General features: G+C 37.1%; 1 protein-coding gene across 1 annotated transcript in view; it reads right to left on the bottom strand.

The window, feature by feature from the left end:
- Positions 1 to 11,600, bottom strand: part of PSMD1 (proteasome 26S subunit, non-ATPase 1) — an 86,104-nt gene that overhangs the window by 50,595 nt on the left and 23,909 nt on the right. The window contains exons 10-16 of the mRNA XM_081096217.1: positions 11,492 to 11,580; positions 10,735 to 10,813; positions 10,065 to 10,238; positions 8,452 to 8,563; positions 7,457 to 7,653; positions 6,202 to 6,297; positions 5,083 to 5,147 (exon numbers count right to left, since the gene is read on the bottom strand). Coding sequence (XP_080952343.1) covers positions 5,083 to 5,147; positions 6,202 to 6,297; positions 7,457 to 7,653; positions 8,452 to 8,563; positions 10,065 to 10,238; positions 10,735 to 10,813; positions 11,492 to 11,580 — 812 coding nt within the window. The remainder of the gene's footprint in view (positions 1 to 5,082; positions 5,148 to 6,201; positions 6,298 to 7,456; positions 7,654 to 8,451; positions 8,564 to 10,064; positions 10,239 to 10,734; positions 10,814 to 11,491; positions 11,581 to 11,600) is intronic.

The following is an 11,600-nucleotide window of genomic DNA, read 5'->3' as shown; positions in this document are numbered from 1 at the left end:
TATCAAGTTGATACACAATTGTAAATAGGGATATTGTAAAGGTAATTCATGCATTTGGTGCTAACTAGTTGATTGCTAGGGTTCCCTAAAATTCTAAGGATCTATAATGATGCAACATTTTTACATTCAAGGAACCTATTTTTGTGGCCTAAAAGATACCTGCACAAAGAATCTCCCTCACACCTAACAAGATCCATCCATATCTGAAAACATTTTAATGTATACACTAAGAATTATTTAGTTGCAAACTGTAACAGCGGAAGTAGTAGCAAAGATGACCAAGGACCTCCAAGATCGTTTCATTTTAAGGTCTATGTCAGATCAATTAACTTATTCACCATCATAGCAAATTTTTTTCAATTTGCTATAATAATAAAATCTTGCTATAATAATAAAGACTTGCTATAATAATAAAATCGTGCTGCTAGACTAGTAACAATGGGACCAACAATTACCTAATTATTAGACAAAAAATGTATTAGGCTCATTTCAATCTGACAAGAATGCCTTTCAATTTAGTTGTCTATTTTTATCATATACATTATGAACAAATAACCCACAAACTCAGGAGAAATAAAGAGTGAAAATACTACAATTCTTTGGAATATCCTGAGAATAAAGGAGATAATATACATGAGAATTTTTTGTTCCCACAGAGACAATTTTATACTAGTTGCTGAAATACAAATACATTATTTACTGATATGTTTGAAATGGTCTGTTCAATAAGTACACTCTAAAAACAAAGTTAAAAAAATTAGAAGAAATCCTCAAAACATGGTTCATGAAGGCCAAATGTCTGCAGTTATTTAAAAAATGACATCTACCAGGGAAGAAATGATAAAATGGAACACACTAAGAGAGTAAATGATGACAAATCAGGAAACATTTACTATTCTTAAATGACAGGACAGAAACTTTCTAAATATTAATGAGGAAATTTGAGGATAAACATGCTCTATCAGAGCCATTTAGGAAGATAGTGTTGTAACAAAAAGGCATAGTAGAGAAAGCATTGGTTTATCATGAAACCTGTTTTGAATTTCAGTTCTATCATTTAGCTCTATAACAATGGGAAATTTTAACTATTTTGGAATTCAATTTCTTTCTCTTTTAAAAAATGAGAATATTGGTTAACTTCTAAGTTTCCACTGGAAAAATTAAAAATTCTCATTCTTAGGAAATGGTACTAATCTTAAATTTAGAAAAAATTGTTTTAACTGTAGCTCCTAAGATAAATTGATTACATTTAATTACCTTCATTTATGAAGTTTTAGACAAAACCATCTCTAAAGTCTTTTTTCAGTTTCTACTTCTTCTTTTTTTTTTTTTTTAATATATTTTATTGATTTTTTTACAGAGAGGAAGGGAGAGGGATAGAGAGTTAGAAACATCGATGAGAGAGAAACATCGATCAGCTGCCTCCTGCACACTCCCTACTGAGTATGTGCCCGCAACCAAGGTACATGCCCTTGACCAGAATCGAACCTGGGACTCTTGAGTCCGCAGGCCGACGCTCTATCCACTGAGCCAAACCGGTTAGGGCAGTTTCTACTTCTTATAAGAATCATATTATGAAAAGAAAACTCAAAATGGTCCCTTTGAAATAAACAGCACATAAACAACTCCTTAGCTGGATCTGACTATCCTTGAGTGTGGCTCTTCCACAAAATACCACATGCGGTCATGCACTTACAGTGCGATTGAAACTTCGTGGCCCATGCCACAGGGCCAAAGAGCCACATGTGGCTCGCGAGCCGCAGTTTGCCGACCACTGTCCTAGGTAGATCTTAGCAAAGCCTAACAGCAGCTTGTGGGAGACATCTGTTGCTGAAACTGCGAATTTAGCACATACGTGAGTTACAGGAATACAAGGGCAAAGTGAATTGTTAATTTGAGAGCAAACAAAAAACTTTTCAATTAGTTCATCAACTTCCTATGTGGCAGAATATACACACTAGGCCACTGATTTATATAACTTGAAATATAGTCACTCATAGGGAGAATGAACAGCTGACAAGAAGCAAAACAAAGAAAGAGACTATCATGAGTAGGATTTTTTACACAAGCCAACAGTTACTAAGATATACTTTCCATATTAAAATTATCTAGTTTGAAAATCTTTAAAATACCCAAACCTTTCTGGATAGCAATAATAAAATCATTAGTTTTTGTTTTTGAATTGTGTCTAAACCAGGGGTGGGCAAACTTTTTGACTCGAGGGCCACAATGGGTTCTTAAACTGGACCGGAGGGCTGGAACAAAAGCATGGGTGGAGTGTTTGTGTGAACTAATATAAATTCAAAGTAAACATCATTACATAAAAGGGTACGGTCTTTTTTTTTTTTTTTAGTTTTATTCATTTCAAACGGGCCGGATCCGGGCCGTAGTTTGCCCGTAGTTTGCCCACGGCTGGTCTAAACTCTAGAGCAAAGATTTTAGAAGATGAGGATCACAGCTCAGTTAAAACGATATATCAAAGATGACAGGAAAGAAACAGAACTATTCAACTTCTATTTTGCTTCTTCCATCTTTTCTCTCAGGAGAATGATTTTTAGACCAGAAAGATAAAAAGCAATGTGAAGACGGATCAAAATGCAAAACAGGTAAAGAGAATGACTGCCTTAAATGAGTTCAGGTCTCTAAAATAAATGAACCACCTCCCTGAAATAGAACTTGCCATTGTAATCATAGAACTACTGCTGACAAATCTGAGGAAAAACAGAAAATCGCAAAGGTACAACAGTGGCTAAATAAAATATTCCAATGTTCAGAACGAATCTTTTCAAGAAAGAGGATTTGAGAAATTAAAAGTAAAGTTGGGTGCAGATCTTTTTAAAAAAAATGTAGAATAGCTTAATATACATAGGTTTTGTTAGATCTTAGAAAAGGAACGAACACTTGATGCATCTATAGATTTACTAAATTAAGAAACAATAAGCAACTAATCACATACCTTGTTTTGGAGGTATCAGACTAGCAGATCTGTGTAATACTTTTAGAATTTAGTGAAAGCTCTCTAGTTTCTTTATAACCAAGTTGGACAAATGAGGGTTAGAGGATAATACAGTGAACATTAGTATTTGGTTGAACAACCTCATTCAATAAAACTCACTGGTATAAGGAGAAATCAATGAGCATGCCACATGGGTCTGTGCTTTGCAATTTTACTCAACATTTTTATCTACAACTAGAAGCCCGATGCATGAAGATTTGTGCAAGAATAGGCCTTCCTTCCCCTGGAGGCCGGCATGCGGCGGGCTCGCTCTGGCAGTCTGTGCAGCAGTGGCACAGGCGGCAAGGACTGGAGAGGTTGGGTGCGCTAGTGCGTTTCACTTTCCCATTGTGAAAGTGGGATGCAACTGGCCCCCTTCCTCATCCTCTTCCTCCTCCACCCTCCGCCTCCTGCCCGCCCTCCCTCCCTTCTTCCCTCCACGCCCATCACCCCTCCCCTCTTGATTTGGCAAGATAAGGAGGAGGGAGATCTGATAATTTGAGTTACTGTGTAGGTGGCTTCTTTCATCTATTCAAAACAAAGCTGAGCCACCTGCCGCTGCCACCACCACCCCTTGGCTGGCCTGGGTCTCCCAGGGCACACTAACTGTGCACCAAGTGAGCTCCAGTGCCCGTCCACACCCGCGGGGCTGCTCCAACGCTAGGGTTTTGTTTACCAGAGCGGCAGGGGTGGGGTAGAGGGAGATGCCAGACACCGGGAGCTACAACCTCAGGCACCAGAGGGTTGCCTCTGAGGCCAGGGGCTGGGTCACAGGGAGGCTGCAAGGATGGTTGACAGGTGTGGAGCACAGCAGGGAGGCCCTGAGGAGGTGTGCTGCCCAGAGGCCCAGAGCGGCGGGGGGCGGGGCTTCTGACACCTTTGTTGGGTTAATTTGCATACTAGCTCCTGATTGGCTGTGGGGGCATCATGAAGTGATGCTCAATTCACATATTTCTCTTTTATTAGATAAGATAGGAAGAAAATATTTTCTAGCCTGCAGTAATTGGATAGCTTCCTATCTGGGAGATAATGGAGAAGATCCTGTAATCAGTTCATAGTAGATGGTCAATACATATTTATCAAGTTATATCACAACTCTCTATAACAAAGGTTCACTCCCAGGAACTCGGGGTAGAAAATCTACACCAGAGATTAAAAGGATACGAGACACTTGACTCATCTAACATGTACCCTGGGAACTTATTTTGTATAATTTCATCACAAATAAGCTGTAACAAGCAGTGTCCAAATAGAGCTTAAAAGAAGTACTTTCAATTTCCTTTGTTAGATTTTAAGATAAAAACAAAACAGTGATATTTTAAATCAGAGCTAAGCAGACAGTGAGAACTAATGGAAGAAGCACTACTCCATCTACCACCACTATTATAATTACCACTAATGCACACTTAAACAGCATTTACTATTGCCAGAGCCTTTCCTAAAGGCTTAGATAATCATAAAAAACACACACAAATATTATACCCATTTCACAGACAAGTAATCTGAGGCTTAAGGAAGATAAGCAGCAAGCCCAAAGTTACTCAGCTAATAAGTAGCAGAACCAGGATTCAATACAGGCAGATTGGTTTCAGAATGTGTCCTCTTAATCACAACTATATTATAATACCAAAGGCATCTCCAAATCTTCAAGTCCAAAAACAGTATTTTTAAGTCTGCAAGGTTGTTTTTTTTTACCATTTTGCATTTAAACAAAGCCTATTACCTTTTACTTTCATGAAAGAGCTTCAAGAACTCTATAAACCTGTGTAAGAAGTGTCATCCCATTTGAATTACCAATATACATGGGAAGAGGAATACTGAAGGTGTTACTCAGATTTTAAAAAGCGAATAAGCAGAAACGTAACAAAAAATAAAGAGAAATAATAAGTGATTTTACTCTTTCTCAAATAGGTTCTCAGAATCCCAAGACAAACTTGCTTATTAGTCAGGTGACCAGTACTAATCTTATTGTTAAATGGTCCTTATTCTAAACCTAAATATATTCCTCAGGTATTTGAATTTCTGTTTAGTTACTGACTATAAAAAGAAATGGAATATAAATAGAACTGGAAGTTAGAAATTATTACCTGAATAGAATGAACCCAAGTGATTCTACTGCTGCCCTTCTGACATCGTCATTAACATCGCTCACCTGGGAAAAAATTTAAGAATGATTACATTTTACCATGCATTTTATTACCAGATCAAACCTATAGGAGCCAACATCATTCAAATATACATCAGACCTCATTAATATGTTATTCTTTTATTAGAATGTCTTTCCCCAATTTAGAAAAACTTGTCTGAGAATGTCTTTATTTCAGGGCTTACAAGTTTTAAAACTTGGTGGTATTTAAGGTTCAGAACTACTTCTAAAGACTATTTCAGCTGCATTATGGCTTTTGTGGGCTACTATGAAATCCTAACCATTCCTTCAATGTTATTTTCAAAAACTTATGTCCTAAGGTTCAAGCAAAATGCAAACATTTAGAACATACCACATTCTACACTGACAAAGGATAAACTACTAGTAAGTACTGTGGGATGTGGATATCTCTGGGAAGGAGTTATGGATAGTTTTTAGCCCATTCTGCATGGGAAGTATTGACCTTGGGTTTATCTTCTCCCAGCATCATGAGAGCAGAAACCTACTGAGTTAAGACATATGTGGGGTGCTTGCTGTGTTACCAGGCAACAGTATTTATTGTTGAGAAGCTATATTTGGATTAGGAAGACTGAGTGGAAAAGCCTCTTGGAAAACATGGGTATTGGCTTTCCTGTGTAATGTTTTTCTTGAAATAGAGCATGTTCCTTAGGGGAGCCTGAAAGCTAGCTTCCCAGGCTGTGAAAAGAAATGGTTCCTATTGTTCATTAGGTTTCCTGGTCCCAGGGCTGCTGCACAGACTCACATAATAGTCTTGTCTCTTCAATGAGGGTGCCCCTTGGAGATTCAGAAGACATTGCACCTGAATGACTTTACGGATTTTCATTCAAACTGACAGACTGTTATCCTGTCCTTCATCCTTCTGAAAAACTTTGTGAGCCTGATGCTTGGATACAGCTGATCATGTCCTGTGAATGAGAATCTGAACCTGAGACCACTGATAGTGGTCATGTGATGTGGGTGCTGCACTCACCTAGACATGTAGGGTCCCTTTGCAAACTTTCCCTTCCATCTGATCCCCAAGAAGGATCCCAGTACTTACAGCAACATGTAGCAGGCGTCGTATAGCTTTGTTGTTACCCGAGCCACAGTAAGCCATGGCTACGGTATACATTCCAGACCGTCGAAGAATTGGGTCCTAAGAAAACAATTCAATATCAATCACCAACTTATTTCAAACAATAACTTCTATAGACTAATGGGCATAGTTGTATGCACTGGGGGAGTTTGTTTTAGGTAGGAAAAGATGAATTCAAGAACTATTTTGTGGTTGGTATTTTCTAAATGAATGGGGAAATAAGACTAACATGAGAGGAATTAACTGCTTGAAATTCCCAACATTCTGTGAAACATAACATGCCTGTTCTGCCTCATACATTCTAGAAAGTATAAACTCAGTATCAACACCTACTACCCTGTGACACTCACCTTCCATTTATCAAAGGGACACAAAGAAGCCAGTTTCTATTCCACATTCTAACCTGCTTTTACTTTATTATTTAATTTGTTGGCACTGAACACTGAGTAAGAAATATGGAGGTCTGATAGTTGAGCAAAATAATGAGTCATTTTATCAGTAAATTACAGCAGTGGTTCTTTTTTTTTAATGTTTTTATTGATTTTTAGAGAGAGAGGAAGGGAAAATGAGAGAGAGATAGAAACACTGATGAAAGACAGACATCAGTCGGCTGTCTCCTGCACGCCACGCACTGGAGATGGAGCTCACAACCTGGGCATGTGTGACCTCTTGGTTCATGGGTTGATGCTCAACCACTGAGTCACACTGACCGGGCTAGAAATAGTTCTTTTAATCAGGTTATGAGGACAGTATACTGCTGACTACTTATAATACCACCAATGTGAAAAGCAAGCAAAAGACAATGGAAAAAACCTCATTCAATTAAGTAAGTAGAGATTGGCACTATTTTTTTTTTAATGAAAAACAAAGAAGTAAATTTTATCTTATTAAATGATTATGAAATCATTCCAAAAACACTATTTCTAAAAGGAATTAACTTGTAAATTACTAAACATTTTTTGATTTTTCTGAAAATCACTGATCTGAAATCTTCATTAAATTTAAATCATCAACTCCTGTTCACATCTCCTAATCAGTATTTTTGTTTTCTAAATCCTATTAGATTTTATATATCTTATGAAAAGTTGTATTAACAAATGTAGCTAGGTGTTCTGAGGGGAACAGAGAGAATTTCTAGTGAAGCTAAGTGTTTTATAAATGGTGGAAATAACTGGAAGGTGAGGGAGTGCAAAGAGAAGAGGATGGATGTGTGATTCACCTTATCACGGCAGAGAGATTCAATGAGAGCATCGGCCTCTTCCATCCTCCCATACATTACTAGTGCAATGCCAACGGCAAGACCACGCAGAATCTTCTCATGTTGAGTTTCTTGTGCATAGCCGACCATGTCCTCAATAGCTTGGGCATTTTTAGAGCCCAACATAACCAAACCTAGGGCCAGGCCAGCTGCTTCCCCTAGTGAGTAAAAAATTGAAGAACAAGAGCTATGTATATATATGCAATACAATATACCCTATTGGGAGCGGCATATTAGCACCAACTATCAAAACAACCATTAGCCCTGCCTGAGTGGGTCAGTGGTTAGACTGTCAACCCGCTAACTGAAAGGATGTGGGTTCAATTCCGGTCAAGGGCAATTACCTGGGTTGCAGGGTCCCTGCCTTGGTTGGGGCACACTGAGGAGGCAACCAATTGATGTGGCTTTCTCACATCAATGTTTCTCTCCTCTCTCCTCATCCCTTCCAGTCTTTCTAAAAATTAATGGAAAAAATTTCCTCCAGTGAGGATTAATAAAAAACAAAACAACCCAATCATTACCTTCTGACTGCATTTTTTCAAACCATCTGATAAAAAGGAGGGTATTTTATATAGTAGTATATTTATAGCTTTTTTCTTTTTAAATCTTAACTGAGGGTACCATAGTAACCTACAGTGATTTCAATGGAGACATTATAACATTTTTTCTACATTATCAGCAGAAAGTCCTATGACATAAGTAGGTCACTCTAATAAATTTGTGTTTGTATTTACAAAAGTCAGTTATATAGAGATACACACAGGCTATGCCATTTTTAAAAGCCTTTATATCACAAACATTTTTTTGAGTTTGAGAAATGGGGAAAAAATCCACTCCCTCTTCAAGTAGAGAATAGTTAGATTTTTAAGAGGCTATACAAATTATAGGTAGAAAGTAAATATTACAGTTAAATTAAATAAACCTAAAATTTGTTATCTTTAGAAAGAATCACTTACCTGTCACAGCATCATCCTGATAAAGGTTTGTTTTTAGCAAATCATACACATCCTGGCGTGCAGTCCCCATGGCAGCCAAACCAAGGCCCAGACTGCCACCATGTCGAACAATCTAGGAGAAAAAGCATGGGCTCCATTGATGCAGTACATTGTACTTAAAATCCAAGCTTTAATTCTAATTTCAAAATCTATTTTGATATAAATATGTAGAGCAGTTGGCTTAGTTAGAATGATCAAAGGATTTGAAAATCAAAAGGCAAATGGTAACCTCAGAAATTTCAATTTCAAAAGAATGGTGCTTGCTGATACAAAATAATAGTGAATTTAGAAGCGAATAAAAGAAGAAAATGTGGAGTGAGACTATAACTCTCAATACATTTATGTAAGAGGAAGAGAAAGATGACAACAACTAAGAGGAAGTAGCAAGTAACAAGGAAAATTGTTGTTAGGATAGGTGAGACATGAATATGCTTATGGGCTGAGGGGGGAAAGACGGCATAGAGGGAGGCTGAAAAGGAGAAAAAGGTAGATCTTTTAATGGAATAATGAATAAAGTGGGAGAATATGGAGTCAAGAGCAAAAGTTGGTCTTTACTTGAAGAAGGATACCTGGTCACCTGTCATTTTTTGAATGCACCGTATCTTTTTATTGGTGATAGCACCCCAATCTTGCTTGAAGAATACTCCTCCCCCATTGATTAATCTTGGTGGGACTGTCATTTAAGAAGCTTCTACCTCCCTCTAACCAATGTATTGGCCTATGACCCAAAGATAGATCAACTGGATGCTTCTCTAGAATTGTAATCGTTTTTAAGTGGAATGACCCAAGGACCAAAAACATTTAAGCTCACTCAACCCGAGAGTAGGGCCCTGAAGAGACAATTCCATTATTCCTATTATCTATTTCCCTATAGCTACCCTGGCTCTTAACCGTTGTGAGAACGGGTTCATCAGCTTGTCCTTTAATTACATAAGCTACTTCCAATAAATTACTTGTTTAAGTTAGTCAGAGGTGGTTTCTGTTGCTGGCAACCAAAAAGCTTTGTCTGATAAGTAAGTTTTTACCTGAGACCCGAGGAAGTAAGGTAATGGTATGTGTAAATGTAGAGAAGATCTTGGATAGGGGGCTTACAAACTGGGACAGTTGTTTCTATTGGCCTCAACCTTTTCACTAAAACAGGAGGACAAAGTTTTTTAGCTGACGCAGCTACTCTCCTAAAAGGTTTCTAAAAGAGTCTAACATAAACATTAAAGTCTAAAATCCTATTTCAAGGTACCTTAAAATAAGATAGAGCTAACTAAGTTTTTTCAAAAATTTACATTTAATACTTATCAAAGATCAAAAAAAGCAAGAATTCTGATTCCAAAGAGAGGATATGCAATTTTTTGGGGACTAGTTTCCTGCAAAATGATAGGATTAGATTAAATGTTCACTAAGGTCATCTATATAACATTACAAAACTCTAAAGTGTGGGAATAAAACGTGTGTTTTGAAAACAATACTGTTTGGGGACCTCCCAAATATAACAAAATTTCTATTCACTAAAATAATTTGGCAAATGTTTTCCTGGACCCTTAACTAATGAAAATGTAGTTTTCCATTCTAACACTTACATCATTGCTGGCATTCTTAAGCTGGTTAAGCAGATAGTCAATTATATCACCACCATGATTGGCATGGATTAGACCTAATGCATAGAGACCTCCACCTTCCTGATAGGCTGATCCTGGAGAGGTGTCCTTGGGAAGATATGTTGCCATTAACTGTAATGCTTCCTTCTCATGACCCTGTAAATTGGAGCCACAACAAAGGTGTCAGTAAGAGAAAGTAAGAAAAAGAGCTAACATTTTCTATGATTATTGCTTTTCTCCAGCATGTTCACTTGCTAAAAGAGGAGGAGGAAATGGGGCTCTTATACAACTTTATCACTTGAACGAGAGAAGAGCCTTTCAGAGACCCAGTCACATCCTACTTAGAAACAAATGCTTCAATTTTTCCCCTTGTTTTATAACATTTCTCCAAATTTGTCTTATATTATACAAACAACTTATTTCAATTCATCCTTTGAGAAATGGCTTAATCTTCATAGGAAAAGGATTTCCACCTTTTATTAAAAACCAACACATTTATATGTAATTTAACATCTTACTTTATCCTTCCCTATAAGAGGACTGATTTAACAAAATGTACATGTCAATGAATTATAGTAAACTTCTCCATTTTATTAATTCCAGAAAGACTTCTCTGTTCTAATGCCTATTCCCACTGATCAGTGTGTATTACCTTGTGAATTACACCCAAACTGGCTGTAGCTGTAAATTTTGCCCAGTTAGTGGCCCTGGCCAACCATTCCAAGTTATCTCTGTAAGAAAAGAAAATTAAGTAATTCTACTGAAACCAATTCCCCAAGGCATTTTATAATTCTAAAGTCAAAGCATTAAAAATTTACCTTGAACTATTACAAATCTTTCACTGTATGGATCACAAATTACTGCTGATTCTATTTTACCTAAGTTGTTCTTAATATTTTGAGGACTTTTAAAAAATGCATAATATGTAATTCCACTACGAACAAAAGCAAAACTATACTAAATTTCTGAGCTTAATATATTTCATTCAAAAGCTGATACTCAAGCCAATTAATGAAGAGAATTAATTTTGCCTTAAAACAAGTAGGGCCCTGGCTGGGGTAGCTTAGTTGGTTAGAGGGTTGTCCTGATACGTCAAGGTTGCGGGTTTGATCCCCAGTCAGGGCACTTACAAGAAACAACCAATGAATGCACAAATAAGTTGAACAACAAATCTATCTCGTTCTCTCTCTCTAAAATCAATACATAAAAAAACTTAAAAAAAGAGAAAGAACCAGCCTCAATTAAAAAACAAACAAGTAGGCATATGCAATAAGTAAATATGTAAAATAGCATAAATAAAATTTAAAATCCAGGACTGGCAGCAGGGGAAGTCTCCAATCCATGTAACAATGTCAACAGAGTTTATGTTAAAGATGACTGTACAAAGCAGAATCGTCCAGTATATTTACCTAAGAAACTGGTCACTGGTAGTCCCACAATGCATAAAAGAGTTTGCTATAACAGTTGCCGTATGACATACAGAATTCCGTACTGCATCCTTACAAAAACAAACAGATT

Source organism: Myotis nattereri, assembly GCF_964212035.1.
Source record: "Myotis nattereri genome assembly, chromosome: 7".
Lineage (NCBI taxonomy): Eukaryota > Metazoa > Chordata > Mammalia > Chiroptera > Vespertilionidae > Myotis > Myotis nattereri.
Note: the sequence above shows the minus strand (reverse complement) of the source record. Positions and strands in the feature narration are given on the sequence as shown.